A 19,834-nucleotide genomic window follows, 5' to 3' on the forward strand; every position below is an offset into this window, starting at 1 on the left:
CTGCTAGACCATTTCCCTTGTTGTTTGTGGGGGTCTTTTATGCCAAAACAGCGGAGAGAAAAACATTTTAAAATTGGAAAACGCCACAGAAATAGGCAGAGGATTCAGGGGCCGGAGACACACTTGAAAGTATTGTTAAACTCAGTTTAAAAAATGGATTGTGTCCCTTTAAATGAGCATGGTGCTGTATTTAATTTATGTCGTAAGTCTAGATTACACAGAGATGGGGTCAGGGGAAAAAACCCAGTAAGTCAATATGTGAGTTATAAGATATGAAACTTAAATTAGGCCCATTATAATTAATGAGACACAGACAATAAAACCCTTTTCTGAAGGGCTCTTGGTTTCCTTCTGCTGCCAAGGTTGAAGGGAGCAGACACATGCTCCTTTGAATTCTTTATAGATTCAGCAAGTGCAGCCAAAGAAAGGGGAGAGATCAGATTAAGATGTTCCTGGTTCTGGCAGCTGTCCGGAATGACGAAACCCACTGCAAGAAACATAAACTAAGAGGCCTGCAAGTTTAAGCTTGAATTGGTTCTCCCCCATCTCACTGGCTAAAGTTGCCTGGATCGTTCATGAAATAGTAAGTGATGTGAGATGCCATTTTATAAGACTTCTGTCCTCACCTTCTCCCTGCCTTCCATTAAAACAAAGAGCCTTTAATCCATTGGTGTCCATCTGGACACCTTCTCTGTATCTTTTTGGGTAGCCACTGGATCCGTGCTCAGCCCAGCTCAGCCACTGAGGAAACTAGAAGCAGCTGTTGTTTCCTGTGGTAAGTTAATGGGTAACACCATGTTTAGGGGTTTCTGACTAATTCCCTGGTGAATAAATGGGGTTGGGTTGCTCACTTACAAGCTTGTGGGTTGGTGGAAACACCATGTTCACAAGCCCTTGAATGATCTGTTTGTGAGTCTGTAGGTACCATGGGCCAGATCCTCCGCGGGTGAGAGTCCATTCAGCTCCCCTGAAGTCAGCGGAGCACTGTCAGTTTGTACCAGCTGAGAATCTGCCTCCTCGTGCTCCCCGAGTGACTCCTGTGTGTATATGGGAACTCTATCTTCTGGCATCCCTGAATTGTCTCCTGTGCTGCTCGTACTATTATTAGTTAGTGCGGTACCCTCGGGGTTGGGACCGCATTGTACCTGGCGCTGTACGAACACCTAAGGTGACATTTCCAAAGATGCTCAGCATCAGCTTAACTTCTGCTTTTGTTCAAGTCAGCGGGAATTTTCCCATTGGCTAAACAGGAGCAGAGCGTTATTGAAAACCCCAACCGGTACATGACAGTCCTTTCTCCAAGGAGCCAACAGTCAAATGGACATGATGTCACAGAAGGATGAAACAAACAAGGAGGGGTAAAGGAAGAGAGGTAGTAGCATTAGGCTGCTTTAGTACAGACTGGCTGTGTGCACAATCCATCGGTGCAAAAAGCCCATCTCTAGCAGTCATGGTGTAATCACAACGTGTCATGCTGTAATCACGTGTCACCTGCCTAGGTGAACATACCAAGTTGCACAGTACCCAGGTTACCAACGGGTCTTCACCACATGGTATTTTAGAATGGCTTACACCTACACATAGGTGGGTATAACTTTGTTCAGTCTGTTCCTTCCTTTGGTGATAGTTCCCAGTGCACATGCAATGGAATTGTAATAAATCCTTAGGTATTGCAAACCCTACCTCCAGAACAGCAGTGTTGGTCCCATTGACGAAGAGCAGAACACCGTTCAGCTGGTGTGTTTTCAGGCGGAACTGCATCTGCCAGTCCCCTCTCTCCTGGTGATGGTACCAGATGTAGCTGTGTCCACTGAATCTCACAGCCGTGCCTAGAAATATAACCAGGCAAGGCGGGTCATCTGAAAACAGTCTGAGATTCTGGATTGTGGTCAACCTACGGCATCCAGTGCTTTCCCCAGCCCTGTGCTTTCCCCCATTTCAGCCACCATAACTCCAGCCTGACCTGCAGGAGTCCTTGTTGCCCCCAGTCTCTACATAGCTCTGCCAGTGAAGCTCATGAGGACCTGCAATGCCCCCTGGCTATTCACATTTTGAGCCTCCCCAACAGCTCTTCCACCATAATCACCTGCAGCCCAGTCCTGTCCTGCAGCATCCCCGGACATTCCTGTTCGGGGGCTGCAAACAGCTTTGCCAGGACAGCTCATTCCCAACCTACCAATCCCTGCTATTCCGTGGGCAATGTGGAAATACAGTAGATTCCACTTATTAGTAACCTTCCGGTCACCAGCCAAAAGTTGCTATTACCCAGCAGTTACTAATAAGCAGTTGGCAGGTTTGCAGGGCTGCAGCCAGGACAGAAGCACTGGGATATGCCTTCCCTGGCTTCAGCCTGAATGCTGGGCCTTTCTATGGGAAACAGAAGTGCTGGAGACCCCTGAGGCTGCACAATGCTTCTCCCTGCACTCTTTGGGGCGCAGCATGCCCCAGCACTTCTTTCCCTGTGTGTAGCTCCCCAACAGGGCACAGCCTGGAGAGGCATCTGCCCTGCCAACAGCCTCCCCCCTTACGTCATGGGCGTTCCTGTGCAAGCAGGTTTGCCGGGCTGCAGTCCCAGAAGGAAGTGACAGGACAGGCGGAGCAGCAGCCGCAGGCAGGTTTGCAGGGTTGCCGCCAGAGAAGGCAGGTCCCAGCACTTCCTTCCCCGGCTGCAGCTTCCCTCCCAAACCTGGGCCGCAGCTGGGGCCAGGCTTCTGAAAAACGTTGGTAATCAGCGGCAAACTGTTGCCAGGACCCGAATCCCATTAACGTTAAAGTCAATGGGATGGGATTGGTGCCTGGCAAAATGTTGCTGTTAACAGGAAGTTGTCAATAGCTGGTATAGTAGGAAGAGGGCCTGAAACGTAAGGCCTTGTATTAGAGGCCTGGTAGGAGGCCTGAGGCCTGGGCTAAAGTAATGGTCAAAACTTGCTAATATAAAGCAAAGTTAAGTTGTGAGCAAGAGGCAAGCCCTTTTCACAGAATCTGGCAAGAACAGGGCCGATATTGCTGAACCACCCATTCCTAAGTAGTGTTAGTCACAAGAATACACACGCAAACACATTCCAGAAAGGTGGTACCAGAACACCTCGATACCAGCACATTCCCTAAACATAACAGGAACACGCTGACCCATCCTAAAGCTAAGGTCAGAATGACAGCATGATGAATAGAGATGTTTTGATCATTACTTTAGTCTCAGGCCTCATAACAGGCCTCTAATACAAGGCTTTATGTTTCAGGCCCTCTTCCTACTACAGCCGGGTTGCTGCTAAGTGGAAGCTACTGTACCTAAAATATGAATACAAAATCTTTGGCTTGATTTGAAGCACTGGAATGGGTTACCTAGGGAGCTGGTGGAATCTCCTTCCTTAGAGGTTTTTAAGGTCAGGCTTGACAAAGCCCTGGCTGGGATGATTTAGTTGGGGATTGGTCCTGCTTTGAGCAGGGGGTTGGACTAGATGACCTCCTGAGGTCCCTTCCAACCCTGATATTCTATGATTCTATGATCTGAATTCACCACTTTTAACTAGTCTGTGTTTTGCTGGGCACAGGACCAAAGCATGGGAACCCAAGGATAGAAGTTCTACACGTAGAGCCCAGACCATTTTGCTCCACATATGAGTGACTTTACTCTCATCGGGGCAACAGAGATCCTGTTATTATTTAATGACACATGATAAGAGCTTAGCATTATCCAGTGGAATTCTTCCTACAGGCCAGATGGAATTTGAAGCTCAAGGACGCTAGGTCTGGCCCTGAAAGCGAAGGCAGAATGGCCAGTTAATGGAACAGTGTAATTCCATGACAACTCCCTGAGTTTTGCGATATGCTGAAGGGATAATCCCACACACTAGAGACTGGCATTGCTTTCCCTAGGGGGAGAATTCAAGAGCAATAAGGAGGATTTCTCACCATTGCAAGAACAAATTTGCTCCAAGCTGTGCCGGGGCGTGAGAACGCTGAGTCGGGCAGTGCTGTAGGTGGACACCATGCCCGGGTCCAGCTGAATTGTCTCCTTGCAGACACGCCGGGCACAAGCTGGCCCATGACATGGCACGTGAATGGCCTTCTTTAGCTGGAGCCCCACCTGCTGGTCCATCTCCCCAGCCAACAGAGAAATCTTGTTTGCTAGGACGCGGGGCTCATAGAAGGCACCGGGGGACTCTCCGACAGCCAAGAGGAGCTCCACGCCGTTAGAGGCTGCCGTGGGCTGTAGGCTGGCCATGTGGATGTTCTGACGTCTTGTGACCAGGGTGTTTCCCAGAAACCTTTGCAAGTTGCGCCAATGGTCACCCACAAACTCCTCAGGGGAGAGGTGCTGGAAGTGTAACACCACGGCCTTGTCCAGCGCCTCCTGACTGAAGCACCACACATGGACGTTGATGGTGGTGGTGGTTTTGAACGTGCCATCGCTGACAGTCACATTCAGGGCGTAGTGGCCATGGGGAAGCTTCTCGCCAGCGATGATTTTGCCATCCGTTGCCCCCACTGAGAAGCGCCCCTCTTGGGGTACTTCTGCTGCTAAGGTGTACACCAGGGTGTCATGGGGGTCTCGATCCGTGGCATGGATCTTGCCGAGAACACCGCCTCGGAAGGCGCTCTCATTCGTAGTGATGAACACCTCCAGGGGCAACGCCGAGGGCGCATATTGACTCGGCTCACTCACCTGGATGTTTACAAAGGCAGAGGATGAAAGAGGAGGGATGCCGCTGTCCGAGACCTGTCAAGGAAAACAAAAGGACCCGTTACAGGCCTGCGCTGAGTTACATTGGCACTGCTCCCAGGCTGGGCATCAAGAGGAGGTGGCACTGCTTGTGTTTGAGGTGCTAGGCCAGCTTTCCACGCTGCTCTGCTGATGCACCTCAATCCTGATCTATCCAGTTTCCTATTCCCCCCACGGCCCACCCACTCCTAGTCTCTACGGCTGAAGCAAAAGTCCCGAGAGACTAGGAGTGTATGTGTGGGAAGAGCGTCTCATCCCCGCTCCCCGTCAGATGGGCACAGAAGGACACATTGGGGTAGAGCACCTCTCACTTCCTGTGTGCAGGAGCTGGGAGAGCAGGAGCTGGGGCTGTGGGATGAAGGAGGAGGAAGAGCAGCGGGGCAGCAATGGCAGGGCAGTGCCAGGAGATGGCCTTTGTGATTGCAGCTCTCCAGGAGGTGGGCGGGTAGGACTGAAACAGTGCCCTCCAAGAGAGAGACTCAGACCAGGCCTCCCCGTGAAAAAACCAGGAGCCTGCAGGCTGCTGAGGGAGGCGGATCACTAACAGAGTTAACATGGTGCATTCATTCGCATTCAGAGTGGAGCTCGTCCACAGAGAACACGCCTGGGTGATTCTGATTTCTTGGGGTTTAATTGGCTCTTCAGTGATGGTTCTTTGGAGAAGGGGATGGTGCAGGAGCCTGGCTTTCCAAGGCCAGGAAAAAAATTCCCTGCAGGAACATTGACTACAAGTCACCGCCTAACAAGGTCTCCAAAATAATGCTTCTGGAATGTATGGGAATGCAGCAGCCCCAGAGGCAGACTTGCAGCTGCTCAGTTTTCACAAAAGAGATCCTGTACCCACTCCTGTAGCCTCCTTCCTGTGAAGTCATTTGCCAGGTTCTGAGTGCACCATAACCGCAGTGAATAAAGCAAGGACGGCTGCCAATCTTCCAACGAATCAAAATGCTGGTCCAGATTTTTAGAACTGTGCGTGCAGAAACACATGCGCATTTGGGTGCCTAAGTTCTGGGCAAAATGACTGTGATTGTCTGTGCAACTGCAGCCATTGTACATCCGTATTAAGTGCACAACTGTATGATGCAATTGCACACACAAGCACAATTCTGACACTCCACACCTGCAGCAGGGGAGCTGCCATGCCAAATCAGAGCCGTGGTCCATCTAGCCCAGGATCCTGTCTCTGATAGTGGGCAGACAGTCCAGGAGGCCAGAAACCTCATAATGGACAAATATGGAACAATCAGAGCATAGGACATGTTTCTTTCTAACCTCGGGCAGTTAGTGCTTGGGGCTTATGTTATGAATAATTAATAATAATATTTATTTCTTTAGGTATCCATTATTATGGAAGCTTTAGATCCCTTCTATGTTTTTACCCCATTGACGATACTTGTGGATGACTCTTAGTCACGTCAATGTCTAATTCTTTTCTGAATCTTGTCTTTGTTTTGCCTCAGTGATATCTGAAGGTGGTGAGTCCTAGCGGTTAATTATTCATCGAACCATAGCATTTTCTTTGATCCCTGTTACATTTAGTTTCTTTTACTTTCTTTGGGTGATCCCTACACCTAGTAAATAGGAGGTTCTGAGTTACTGTCTCTGAAGCATCCATTCTGCCATATTTCTTTAGAGAGAAAAGGTGGGTGAGGTAATGTCTTATATTGGCCCAACCTCTATTGGTGAAAGAGACAAGCTTTTGCGCTACACAGAGCTCATCTACAGTCCAGGACTGTGTCTCCAATATCCTGGGAAGAACACGGCTACGATACTTCATATTTCTTTCTCATGTCACCTCTAAATCCTCCTTTCTTCAAGCTATATATAGTCCAAGGCTCTGGTTCTGCACCACTGAGCCAAGGAGACCTTTGCTATTGATTTCAGTAGGAGCCTGATCACGCTCTCTAATCTTTTTACCTCTTCTCATTCTATGGGTGGAACAGTGGATTAGTGCATCTCTGGAGACTGTGGCTTATATTCTTCATTATTTACCAGGCAATATGATTTTGATGGATCTCATCTGAATCCCTAACTTTGTGCGCATCACACACCTCCATGTAGTTTGGGAAAATTGTCAGTTTGGGCTCAGCAGGGCTCCAGAAGTAGATTGGCAGGAGGCACTGGGGGATCTGGGTGTGGAGCCCAGGGGTAGAATAGCATTGAGCATTGCAGCACAGGGCCGAGGTACACTGGCAGGGCTGTGGGGGTGAGGCCTGCTCAGGCATTTTAACTTGCAAATAAAAAAGTAATTTCCCGACCCTGTTGATTTGGTCCCCCAGGAAAACCAGTTCAGGCTGAAAACAAGCTATGTTCCCGTAATTTGTTTACTTGATGCGAGCATGAATAAAAGGGAACAGCTCCTTTCTGGAGTACTTTGGTGAAGCTTTCAGGAACAGACGCGAGTCTCTCCCGAAGTGGAAGGTCTCTAGAATTAAATCGGGGGAAGCATCATACAGGGTCAATTGCACCGCAGAGGTTCCCATGACTACACCAGCAGGTTTTACTGCTGGAAAAGCTGCCCCCAGTTGTGTGCAGACACAGGTCTTGGGAAGTGAGCTCTATAGATGGATCCAGGCTTCAAAATTTGGATCGGGATCCAAACTTCCCAAAGATGGGAGTTGCTTCTATCTGGGCTTTTGGGTGTAATTTCCATTGCCTTCATTGTTACTGCACTGGCCTTGGGGAATTCATATCCTAAAGGGGGAAGGCAGGATCTACCTGGACCTGTAGGAGATACTGCTCTTTTGTTCTTCTATCCAGAACAGATGAGGTCACCAGCAGACCATCCTGGGTGACCTCAAAGGCTTTCCCGTCGTTTCCCTCGGTGATCCGGAATGAATATGGCGGCCCATTCTCAGGGGAGTCTCTATCGCTCATGATCAGCTGCAGGACACTTGTGCCAACTGGGGCTAGCTCCTGAAATATGGGAGAAAAGGGGTTGAGCAAAGCGAGGGAAGGCACCTGGCCCAGATAAGGGTGGAATTTCTCTGCCTCTAGGGTTGCTGTTTGAGCGTGGCACCGAAAAGGCACAGGGTGGTTGTGGCGACGTGAGCAGACGCCGATGGAAACATAAGGGGAAACAGCCAGCCGCTCGGGCATGGCTTTGTTAACCCCGTTTTTACACTCCAAATATGTAAAACTCCACTTGTGCTATGGGAAGAACAGTGAGCAGGGCTGGACACAAGGCTGCAGCTAACCGCTGAAAATCCATTGAACTCTCTGACTTGCTTGTAACTTTGGGAGGAGGTAGAAACCCCCCCTGCCTCCTGAGGAATTAAAACTCTCCCTGGGCTTTCACTGGTTTGGCCCTTTGTGTGAATCTTGTCGTTCAGCGTTGGCTCTCTTCATCTTTCCGACAGCCCAGGGCTGGGCAGCTCTCAAGGTTTTCACTGGAGTCAGTTGGGTAGGTTCAATAGGCTGTAGAGCAGTGGTGGGCAACCTGCGGCCCATCAGGGTAATCTGCTTGCGGGCCGCAAGAGAGTTTGTTTACACTGACTGTCCGCAGCTCCCAGTGGCTACCTTCAGGGACCATCGTGCTCCTCTACTCTGTCCTCCTGCATAACCCAGGCCATAGATTTCACCCCAGGCATTCCTGCATCTAGCCCAACTACCAACGGCTAAAACTGCCTTCTTGATTTAAAGACTCCAAGTAACGGAGCATTTACAGCATCTCGAGGTAAGGGTCCAATGGTTAATTACCCTCACTGTTAAAAATGTGCATCGTATTTCCTGTTTGAACTTTGCTGACTTCAACTTTGTAGTAGCTCTATCTACTTTACTGAGTTGGAGTATTTGTGACTGCAGTAAATTATATATAATTATATCTATCTATCTATCTATCTATCTATCTATCTATCTATCTATCTATCTATCTAAAATAATAATAATGGGCCTGATCTTGGAACAAGAACCTGTCAAACCTCAGAATGATAACTGGGAATTCTTAAGTAATCAAAATAATTAATTAATAATCTATAGATACAACTTCCAGCCATTGGCTTTTGCTGTGCCTTTGTCAGAAAGATTAAAGAGCCCTCTACTATCAGATGTCTTCTGCCTGAGTAGGTATTTACAAGCCATGATTAAATTGCCTCTTAACTTTCTCTTTGATAACTAAATAGACTAGGCCAGTTCGCCAGACCACAAATCATACTTGTAGCTCTTAAACTGTTCCTATTATACTCATCACCAAACACCCCAAATTACCCAAAGCCCTGGACAATTTTTAACCAGGGAATCCAGGTTACCTAGGGCAAGAAGATGCCTTCACTAATTACATGTGACCAGATTGTGGGTGTAGTGGCGCGGGAGGGCACAGCCTGAGAAGGACCAGGAAGAAGTGCAGGGACTGGCCTCTTCCTACGTCCCTGGAGATGCCATGTAGACCAAAGAGGGCAGGGAGGAGGGTGCTACAGGGCAGGACCCCAAGGCTATTAGTTCATCGCTTGTCACAAACACAAAGCAGAATCTCCCTTCACAGCTAACCGCCCACCCCCAACCCTGGTGTAATTCATTGAGGGTCCCTTAGGTGTCCTGAAATGAAAGGGAGGCAACACAGTGTCTCCACTGAGCAGAGGATCTGCCTTACCTGCACCACCACGCTGTAATTGAGCTGGAAGAACCTGGGCGGGTTGTCGTTGACGTCCGTCACCCGGACGCGCACGGCAATGTCGCTGAACAGTGCAGGCTGGCCGCTGTCTGTGGCTCGGACCGTCAGGGCATAGCTGGGAACCTAGAAGGTGTACGGCATGCATTGATTATTGGGAGAAGCGGAAGGAAGCCTGGGATTCGTGTCCGGATATTTTATTCTCCCCACGTGCAGGCTTATTAAAGAGCACAAGGTAATGGGCAGTTTAATGATAATCACACTTAGCCCTTCTCTGGAGCTTTCCATCCATATGTCTCAAAGTGCTTCACCAAGAAAGTAAATATCATTGTCTCCTGTTCGCGAGTGGGCAAACTTAGTCACAGAGATGGGAACTGACTGGCTGAAGATCACACAGGAGGCTAGGGGCCTCGCCAAGCAGAACCCCCAGGTCTCCTGACTCCTAGTCCAGTGCTCTAACCGTTACACCATATTATCTCTGCTCTAGCCCAGCCCCCAAAGCATGTGTTCCTGACCCTTCAGCAATATCTGTGGGTCCAAAGGATTCATGTGCATGGCAACTGATTACCCTGGCCGGCCGAGTGCAATGTTTTAAACGGATCGTTCCAAACCTGGCAGACAGATGAGCACTGTGCGCTTCCCCAGTCTTTTCCAGTCTCCTCCTGGTGGGGTGACGTAACCTTGTTTTCTAACTCGCCCATCTGCAGCATCAAGCCTTAGGTGGCCCTTATCTTGGGACTGTAACTCACCTCCTCCCGGTCCAGGTGCTTGGCAATACAGATCTGTCCGCTCTTGGGATGGATGGTGAAGTGTTCCAGGAGGTTCCCTCCCACAATGGAGTACGTGATCTGATTGTTCATCGCCCCATCCAGGTCATCAGCTGACACCTATTGGGGGAGCGATAAGAGGGGGGGCTCCTGAACAAATGTCTCCTGTCTCAGAGGCAATGTCTTGCTGGTTGTTTGAGGGTGGGAGGTTCTGACTAAGGCATGAGAGGGGAAGACGGACTGTTTGCTTTTGGTACAAGGCTTAAGAGTACCTTGCAGAAGCCCAGGGTAGGAACAGAGAAAACTCTGCAAGGCCACTCCGCTGTCTTCCTTCAAATCATAGAATCATAGAAGATTAGGGTTGGAAGAGACGTTAGGAGGTCATCTAGTCCAACCCCCTGCTCAAAGCAGGACCAATCCCCAACTAAATCATCCCAGCCAGGGCTTTGTCAAGCCTGAACTTATAAAACCTCTAAGGATGGAGATTCCACCACCTCCCTAGGTAACCCATTCCAGTGCTTCACCACCCTCCTAGTGAAATAGTGTTTCCTAATATCCAACCTAGACCTCCCCCACTGCAACTTGAGACCATCACTCCTTGTTCTGTCATCTGGTACCACTGAGAACAGCTTAGCTCCATCCTCAATGGAACCCCCCTTCAGGTAGTTGAAGGCTGCTATCAAATCCCCCCTCACTCTTCTCTTCTGCAGACTAAACAAGCCCAGTTCCCTCAGCCTCTCCTCGTAAGTCCCTCTTTAAAACTCATCTCTGCCATGGTGCCTACAAAACACTCAACAATGGCCTGGCGGCTGGTGTGCCGGGACCACCGCTTTTCACACAGTTGTAACAGTTTCACTGTTGCCTTATGCTTCCCACCCCCGGCCCCCCACTTTCTGGATCCACCTGTTGTCTCTGGTAATACATTTAGCCTGTAAGCTCTGTGGGGCAGGGATCTTCTAATCAATGTGTGTGTACAGCGACAATATCCTTGACTGAGGCCTCTAGGCTCTACCACAATGTGAATGAGAATGTGGGTGGATACCTGGCTTTAGGCTGCTAAGCAAGAGTCGTTCCATTCTGTCTTACCGTAAGGATAGTTTCCCCAACAGCTGCATCCTCGCGGATTTCGGTGATGTAAGGATCCTGGGTGAACTTTGGCATGTTATCATTGATGTCGGTGATATTAATCACCACCATGGTGACGTCACTGAGAGAAGCAGAGCCCTTCCTTGTGCCCTCAACAGATAAGTAATACTCGTGGCTCATTTCAAAATCCAGGCTCCCGCTAACGTACAAGATACCTGTATATGTGTACAGACAGCAAAGACAGGAGATGCTTTGAACGCAGGACATGTAATGTCTTACAGAGACCCCCCGATCAATCAAGGAGACGACTGGCAAACCACCGGCAGATAAAGCCATGGTGGCTACTGCTCTATTCCATCAAACCAGGCCACTAAAAATTGTGACGTGACATAAAACGAGCTCTAATCAGACAGACTCTTTTCATAACTAGTCCAACTCTGCTGTCAAATGCGTGAAGAAGTAAAATATCCTTTCACTGCATAACAGCGTCTGGATTCGTATGTGGAAAAGATCAGATCTGGGACAATATAAACCAATAGCATCTTGCGGTAAAGTAGAAAGATACATAAGGGGATAAGTTAGATTATGGTGAAACCAGAACAAGATAGGTATTCAATCAAAAGTGCCATGTGCAGGAAAGAAAAGATGCTTGTCGAAGCCTATGTGGACATATGAGAGACAATCGGCAGATAGGTATCAGCTGGAGATCGCTAGCTGTCCCCTTTGAAAGTGGTGGCATGAGTGTCTGGGTTTGTCTGTGGGTATATAAGCAGAAGGGTAGGGTATAGCTCAGTGTATTGGCGAGAAACCGAGGTCTACATGAAAGCAAAGAGGGAGATAGAATGTTGCCATGTACTCGAATCAAGTCATCATGAGATTATTACCAAAATCCCATATTAACCTTTCACTAGGAATTACTCTGCTCCAAGTCTATTAGGATGGACGTTCTGAAGAAGTGATCTTTGTGGAAAAGTTAGCGAGAGTGTTGGGGCCAGGATGATAGAGATAAGGACGGCATCTTGGATTGGGATGATCTAGTGAAGGGTTGAAGGCCTCCACTGTCACATCGAAGTGGCTATCTCAGGGAATCTGACATTGTTCTTGCAATAGGCAGCCTTTGTCATCTCTTTGGGTAAACAATATGGCACGTTACGCTAGCTCGTCAGGGCTGACTCAGCACCTGCTGCATGAGTAATAATTCCATTTTTATCCATGCTCGTTGAATAGCTACCTAATAAAACCACCTATTGTAGCACTCTCTGCCCTGTCAGATTCCTTGTGGGATCAGGGTGGAGTGTTTTTCCTCCAGTACCAAACAACATCCTGAGCATTCACAGTGGAAAAATCTCCACACTCTGTTCTATGTTTATCCATCATCCCCCAGAAGCCTGATTCAAAGCCCACTGAAGTCAATAGGAGTCTTTCTGTTGACTTCAATGGACTTTGGATTGTTCCCTCAGAGAATCTGGCGTCTGTATTTAGGGTAGCGGAGCATTACATATCCCTCCCTCCTCACAAATCATACTCTGTATCTGGGCAAGAAAGAGCACAGGGCTGAGGGTAGGGGATGGGGAATAGGGGTGGGGAGCTGTTGGGCATGGAAAGACGGGAGAAGCTATTTTAAAATATGAAACATGATTTTTAAAAAAGCACTTGGGGAGAGAGGGAGGGAAAACGTTAAACAAAGGCAGGGAAGATAAGAGGGGAGAGAGAGAAAGATCAAAGGAGAGGGAAGGGGAGAGAGAGATGGGAATGAAAGAAGATAAGAAAAGACCTCCAGAGAAAGATAAGGGGGTGGTGGTGGTGGAAGGGAGGATGAGGAGGGGAGAAGAAAGTTTTAAGGATCATGAGAAGGGGCTAGAATAAAAGAGGGAAGTCAGGTAAAGAGCATATGGAATGCAAACAAACGACATGAATTACAATACGGAGGAGAAAGGGAGAAGCAGCATGAGGCAGACAGAGAGAAACCAGGAAAACGGGCACTGACTAGGACGGTGTCACTGCCAGTCCAGCAGGACGTGCCGTGGAACAAGACCTTCTACCTGTGTTTGAGTTGATTTGGAATTTCCCGTGATCATTCCCATTCACGATTTCGTACTTGATCTCCGTGTTCTCAGCGCCATCCCTCGTCAGCGTGGACAGGTTGAGGACCTCAGTGCCCACGGCCACGTCTTCCATGACCATGGCCACATATTCGGTGCTCAGGAAAACCGGCAGGTATTCGGTCAGATCCACCACAGAGACAGTGACGGTGGTGAGAGCGGAGAGGGGGCGCGGGGAGCCCCGGTCTGTTGCACAAACCGTCAGCTCAAACGCTGAAATATGAGTGTCCTTTAGGGGCTTCTCTAGCCGGATTACCCCAGTAGTCTCCTCGATTGAAAAGTATCCATCAGCTGAGTCCGTGAGAGAATAGATCACTTCTGCATTGCAGCCTGGAAGGATAACGGGGCAGACTGGATTAATCACGGGGCAGCACTGACATGGGTTCATAGTTTATAATCAGTAGAACTATGCATACCCAAATGAACTTAAACCCAAGAGAGACACTGAGTCTTTTGGTTGCATTTAAGTCCCCGTTCATGTGTGCATCCATCCAATACGGATCCAACCTTTTATCCATCCCTGCAGCCATCCATCAGATATTTGTCTCTGATGTGCTGTTGCTTCCTATTTTTTGAATGAATTATTTTTATTTTCACCCTCATCCAAAAGCAGATCGCAGTCTCACATATACAATCACAATTGTAAAAAAAAAAAACCTTCACAGAGGAGCTCTTCCAGGAGCCTTATCCAGGGCTCAGGAAACCCAGGGTCACAAGAAAAATCCAAGCAACTTCCCAAAGATCATTTTCATTTCTCTTCCCTCGCCTTCTCTTCCTCCCGCCCCATTTATAAGCCTTCCACTACTGCCATTGGCTCCCATTCTCCATCAGTGGTGATATTTGCATCCAGCAGGTCTGTGGTGCTCCCATAAATACTGGCCCAATGAGAAAGAGGCCAGTCGAGACTGGAACTTCAGTCTTCTACCTGGTTGTGCATAATGCTACTTCTAAGCTACTAAGATGCCCTCAGCTGGTCTCTTCTGAAGTTTACACATGTATCGAGTTTCCTACAGGGTCTTCAAGGTCTTCCAGAATGTGTAAGCAACGAGGAGATTGGCTCAAAGATCCAGACACCTTTGCACCAAGTCACAGCCGTCTATGCCCTTTGCTGCATTCCTTCCCTGTATTTTGAGAAAGTCTATCCATGAGGTAAAAGAACTCCGGCTAGAAATCGCGTTCTGACTCACCTTCGTCGAGATCCCTGGCAGAGACCACTGCAATGGGTGTCTTCATTGTGGTGTTATCAAAGACAGCTACGGCAAAATGACTGGGAAAGAACCTTGGAGCGTTGTCGTTCGCATCCTCTATGACTAGGGTTATATCTGCCTGGCAGGAACGGCCTCCACCATCTGTTGCCTTGGCGACAAGATGGTACGTAGGTTTCTGCTCCCGGTCTAGAGGTGCAGAAGTGGTCAGCTCCCCTAGTGAAATAAGAAGAGACGGCAACGGCTGCAATCTAAGAGAATTTTGGTAAAGAGGGCTATATGACGCACTCTGTCAATGATGCACTAGCCTTGGGCGACAGCAAACTTGGGTTCAAAGCCTAGGTCCAGCCCAGTTAGCAGCGAGAAAAAGCCCATGTCTCAGTGCTATAAGCTATTCCGATATCACTGTCCGCCTTTGCACAGGAGTGGCCCAGAACAGGCAGAACGCCATGCAAGGGAAGTTTGCACAGGATGTGTCTGAGCTGTCATACATTGCACTTCGATAGCAGGATCTCAGCCTTTGCAAACATTGAGTTAATCACCCCCAGGTCGATAAGTATTATCTCTCTTGTAGAGGTGGGGAAACGGAGACCCAGGGAGATGAAATCTTGCCTAAGGTCATGCAGAAAGACCTTGCTAGAGCTTCGACTGGAACCCAGGTCTCTTCATAGAATCATAGACTATCAGGGTTGGAAGGGACCTCAGGAGGTCATCTTGGCTCATTCCCAAAGCACTTGGCTCATTCCTGCCCCCTAAAATCCACCTTCTCCTCTTATGCCCGGCCGTAGACTGTAATATTAGTCCTTCCCCTTCCCCAAGCACTAAAAACCCACCCGGGTAACTCCAAACATTTTCAAAGGAAGTCAGTGGCAAGAGCACTCAGTTAACTCCAGAAAAGAACCAGTATTCTAAAGATACTGCAATAAATGAAGGAGGCTCCCTGTTTGCCCTTCCCTGCTACCTTGACAGAGCTGAAATTAAAGGCTTTTCTGTTTATTCAACACGAGATAAGGGGTAGGCAGCTCCAGGGAGCGTCCTCTGCAACTGCAACTGATCTCCGAACTGAGTGGGTGGGGAAGAGAACATAAACCCGCCGTTCTCTGCAAACTGCCATATGGGAGATGCAGCTCTTACCTGTCTGTGGGTCCAGTCTGAACTCCTCGGCACCAAGACCATGCAGACTATACGTTATCTGCGCATTGCTGCCAACATCAGAGTCAGTGGCTGATATTTTCAAAATGAAAAACCCAGGGAGTGCATCTTCAGAGACTTTCCCTGTGTAGAGAATCTGGAAAGGAGAGAAGTTACCGCCCTCAGACGTGCTTGGCGTCATTCTGTGTGCGGGACGTGCATACTCAAGCCAACATAACAAAACTTGACTGCTAGATGTTGTGATTTCAAATAAAGGAGCGGGGAGCTGGTAAGAAGAAGGCTGACATTGTCCAGGCTTCTCCTGCTTTTCTCCCACCTCTTCTCCAAGCGGATGGAAATGGGGAGGCCACGTCTATGGCGATTTGAGTGGGTTATTATTGTCTTTGTGAACCTTTAGCAGAGTTTTCTGAAACACGAGGCTATCAGGTTTGCCAGTGAATTGGATCTTGCAGCTTCAGCTGCAGCAGTTCCCTTCAGGTCTCACTGCTGCTTCCATTTGATACAAAGGGAAATCTATTTTATGATATCTGTGTGGGTCGGGTGTGTATTACAGTGCTCCTAACCAGTGGTAGAATGATAGGCCCGAGGACTCAATCCACTATGCACAGATCAATGTGCCTCCATGCGGCTTGTCAGTGTTCTGTGCCAGGGGGACCACCTCTGGTGGGAGAGGATAATTCAATGTCTGTTCCTTGGTCTCTTTGATGAGAGTGCCTCAAGGTTGTTAATTAGCATCTGTGTCTTTTGTGATGAGGAAACCTGCTCATTGGAAACTCATTTCACAGAGGCCATTGAACATCGCTTGGAGAGTAACAACTTTTGGTCATTCCCAACGTGAGCTTGATTCATACCAGTGACGTGGAGGTGACTATTGCCAAACCCCTTAGTCCCCTGTGATGGAAATCCTTTAGTCTAACGGGAGACATGGCTTGTCGATTTTCATGCCCCTACCCAGAAAGCTCCCCCGACCCTTTGCCTCTATATGTTATCCGTCACACAGCTACCTTACTCATCTGGAGTCTGGGTCTGACCCTCTAGTTACCATGTTGCTTAATTAAAAGATGGTGAGTACGGTCAAAGTAATAAGGCGCTAGCTCCGTACAAGAATTACAACAAGACCAAGCCACGTTCACTAGTGCCAGCTCTGTCATCAATTCCACTTCCGTTGCCTTTTCCCCTCGTCTTACCTGCTTGCATTCAGGGTCGTTGTCATTGATATCGAGGACAAAAATCTCCACTTCCGTGACGGCCTGAAATTTCCCATCGGATGCTGTGACCTTGAGGAGATATTTCTCTATATCTTCCCTGTCAAGAGGCTTCTTGGAAATGATTTTCCAGTCTTCCTTAACCTGTTTAACACTGAACTGTCCTAACATGTCTCCTTCTGGAAAGATATAGAAGACAGAGTGAGGAAATACAGTGTACAGCGCGCACTGAAAGTGTGAAGGGACGGGGCTGGGGACGGATATGCTGCTCCTCTCCTGTACCACCTCACCCACTCCATGCAACCTGCTGCAGAACTTGCATGTGTTAGAAGCAGCTGTAAGGAGAAATGGGCAGGAATGTCCTATTGGCTCCATTTATGCGTCAGTCATTGGTTGCTTAAATATTACATGACCTACTTGAGGGGAGAACAAGTTGTTTTCAAAAGGTTGTTTTCAACAGCTTTGAAATGTCCCAGCGATAAACCTATGAGCCAGCACAAAAGCACATAATGTATCCCATTTCCAAAGGTCTGGCCATCTCTTTCTCTCTCTCCAAACACAATAGAATTATATGAGATCTGGAAGCTACACATACACTGAAATGCAAACATTGATTATTCATTATTGCAGTGCAAGAAAAGATTTTTTTTTTAAATGTACTAGTGCAACTGATCTCCTGTAGCTACTTTTAATGATATAATAAGTGAATCTTGAGGCGGTTGCGTAACCGCTAGTGGGCCAGATTCTCCAGTCTGCCAAGTTCGCTTTGTGCTGCTAACGTGACAGAAAGTGAACTTTAAAGTGGCCAGAAACTACCCCCAGGGGCGCTGGAACAGTTTGTATAGTGGGGGGGCTGAGAGCCATTGACCCAAACTGCAAACCCTGCAACTGATAGAAACCACTTCAAGTCAGGGGATGCGGCAGCACCCCTAGTTCTAGCACCTATGACTACTCCTGGAGAATTCACCCATATTGTGGGAATCTCTGGTGGCAAAGAACTGATGGCCTGCACTGGAACTGTGCCAGTGTAAGCAGAGGCAGAGGGTGTGTGTGTGTGTGTGTGTGTGTGGCATAGGCTCTGCTACACCAGGTTCCTCACTTACATCAGGCCATGAAGCACCATACGCCGGCGGCATAACTTTGAGTCGCCTCCTTGAAACTTTCATTTACACTGGGGCTGGGTGGCTGAGAAGCAGGGAGCCAAACTGGCTCCCTCTATTGCACCCCAGGAGAATCAAGCCCAAGCATTTTTATTTGTAAGTTGCTCTGTGTTTTAAACCAGTGATTCTCAAACGAGGGCTGCCGCTTGTTCAGGGAAAGCCCCTGGCGGGCCGGGCTGGTTTGTTTACCTTCCGCGTCCGCAGGTTTGGCCGATCGCGGCTCCCACTGGCTGCGGTTCGCCGCTCCAGGCCAATGGGGGCTGCGGGAAGCGGCGCAGGCCAAGGGATGTGTTGGCTGCCCCTCCTGCAGCCCCCATTGGCCTGGAGCGGCGAACCGCGGCCAGTGGGAGCCGCGATCGGCCGAACCTGCGGACGCGGAAGGTAAACAAACCGGCCCGGCCCGCCAGGGGCTTTCCCTCAACAAGCGGCGACCCTAGTTTGAGAACCACTGGTTTAAAATATCTAGTGACCAGTCAGTGGCCACCTAGGCCTCCTCAGCTGTCATTATGCTATTCACTAGGCCACTGAGACCTTCATGGCAGCAGTGGGAATAGCGCCCAAAAACCACAGGCCTCACAATGTGAAACTCACCATTACCTTGGGCAGCACAGATCCTTGTGTTGTGGGGCTCAGAGTTCTAGCACCACTGACTCCAAGAAGTTCCAAGTGGCCTTGGCATACAGAAGAGAGACACCCACCAAGACCTAGGATGCCCCGGATTTGTTACCATATTTATGATGAACCTCTTCTATAAGTTTACTTCAAAATAGCATGTGCGGTGTCCCATGATCCAGTTCATCAGCGCTTGATGGGCATCAGCTTACACCCTGCCTCCTATTAACCCCACTCTTCTTTCTGATGCACATTCCCCATTAGCTAAAAAAACAGGCAGTTCAGTTAAAGGGGGAAGGGGGAAAGAATGCATGAGAGGATTCCCCCTAAAATAATGATCTGAATGGTTTCTCTTCTATGGACCCTAAAGGATAAGTGCTTCTTGATTGCATTCTGTGTTATTTTGCTACAGTTTGTAGGCCCTGGGGCAATACGTTTATTGTTTAGAATTTTAACTACATATGGAGTTGCCCAACCCAAAATAGTGAAAACACAAATAAAACCCAAACAACATCAAAGTGCATTTTCCAGGCGTAAAGTAATCTGAAACCAGATCTTAAAGAAGCCAGAAATGTTCTGACAAAAACTGCCTAACCCACTCAGCCAGATGAGTTAAAAATAACCAGGCATTCAAAAAACAGGCTAAAAAGAGATTGAAAAACCAGACACACTTCTTCTGTTTTAAAAGATTGTAACAGATCACAGGCTACAGCATGATCTGGCTAAATGCTTTGACCCTGAAGGGTCTTTATCTGAGCTGGAACAAACATTTTAATTTTAAGCATTTGTTTCACTATTGAGAAAGACGCTTTGTAGTCAAAACATACTACAAAATCATGCAATTACTTGTCGAAATAAAGTATGGACATTTTCGTTTTTAATCTTTTGACTTTTTTTTTTATAGGCTGTGGTTAATTTTGATTGGCCTGGCTTCCATTCTGGGTGTGCAATAACCTCCTTATTGTTTCTTAATAGTGGAAAACTTTAGTATGTTTGAAACCACAACACTGGACATTATTTGATACAGACAATGGGCTAACTACATCACTGGGTAAGCGTATCCAATTACAGATATATAAGGACTGATTCTCAGAAGCACGGAGTGCCCATAGATCTCATTGACTGCATCCGGAACATGTTCAATACCAGAAAATCAGGCACATACTCTGTGTGTGTGTGTGTGTGTGTGTGTGTGTGTGTGTGTGTGTGTGTGTGT

At 48.2% G+C, this 19,834-nt stretch overlaps 1 protein-coding gene across 1 annotated transcript in view; it reads right to left on the reverse strand.

The window, feature by feature from the left end:
- Nucleotides 1-19,834, reverse strand: part of FAT2 (FAT atypical cadherin 2) — a 62,793-nt gene that overhangs the window by 10,522 nt on the left and 32,437 nt on the right. The window contains exons 10-19 of the mRNA XM_024217055.1: nt 16,829-17,025; nt 15,624-15,777; nt 14,472-14,705; nt 13,225-13,614; nt 11,183-11,397; nt 10,079-10,216; nt 9,312-9,455; nt 7,442-7,639; nt 3,913-4,720; nt 1,684-1,829 (exon numbers count right to left, since the gene is read on the reverse strand). Coding sequence (XP_024072823.1) covers nt 1,684-1,829; nt 3,913-4,720; nt 7,442-7,639; nt 9,312-9,455; nt 10,079-10,216; nt 11,183-11,397; nt 13,225-13,614; nt 14,472-14,705; nt 15,624-15,777; nt 16,829-17,025 — 2,624 coding nt within the window. The remainder of the gene's footprint in view (nt 1-1,683; nt 1,830-3,912; nt 4,721-7,441; nt 7,640-9,311; nt 9,456-10,078; nt 10,217-11,182; nt 11,398-13,224; nt 13,615-14,471; nt 14,706-15,623; nt 15,778-16,828; nt 17,026-19,834) is intronic.

Source organism: Terrapene carolina, unplaced genomic scaffold (genome assembly GCF_002925995.2).
Source record: "Terrapene carolina triunguis isolate 2854851 unplaced genomic scaffold, T_m_triunguis-2.0 Scaffold629, whole genome shotgun sequence".
Lineage (NCBI taxonomy): Eukaryota > Metazoa > Chordata > Testudines > Emydidae > Terrapene > Terrapene triunguis.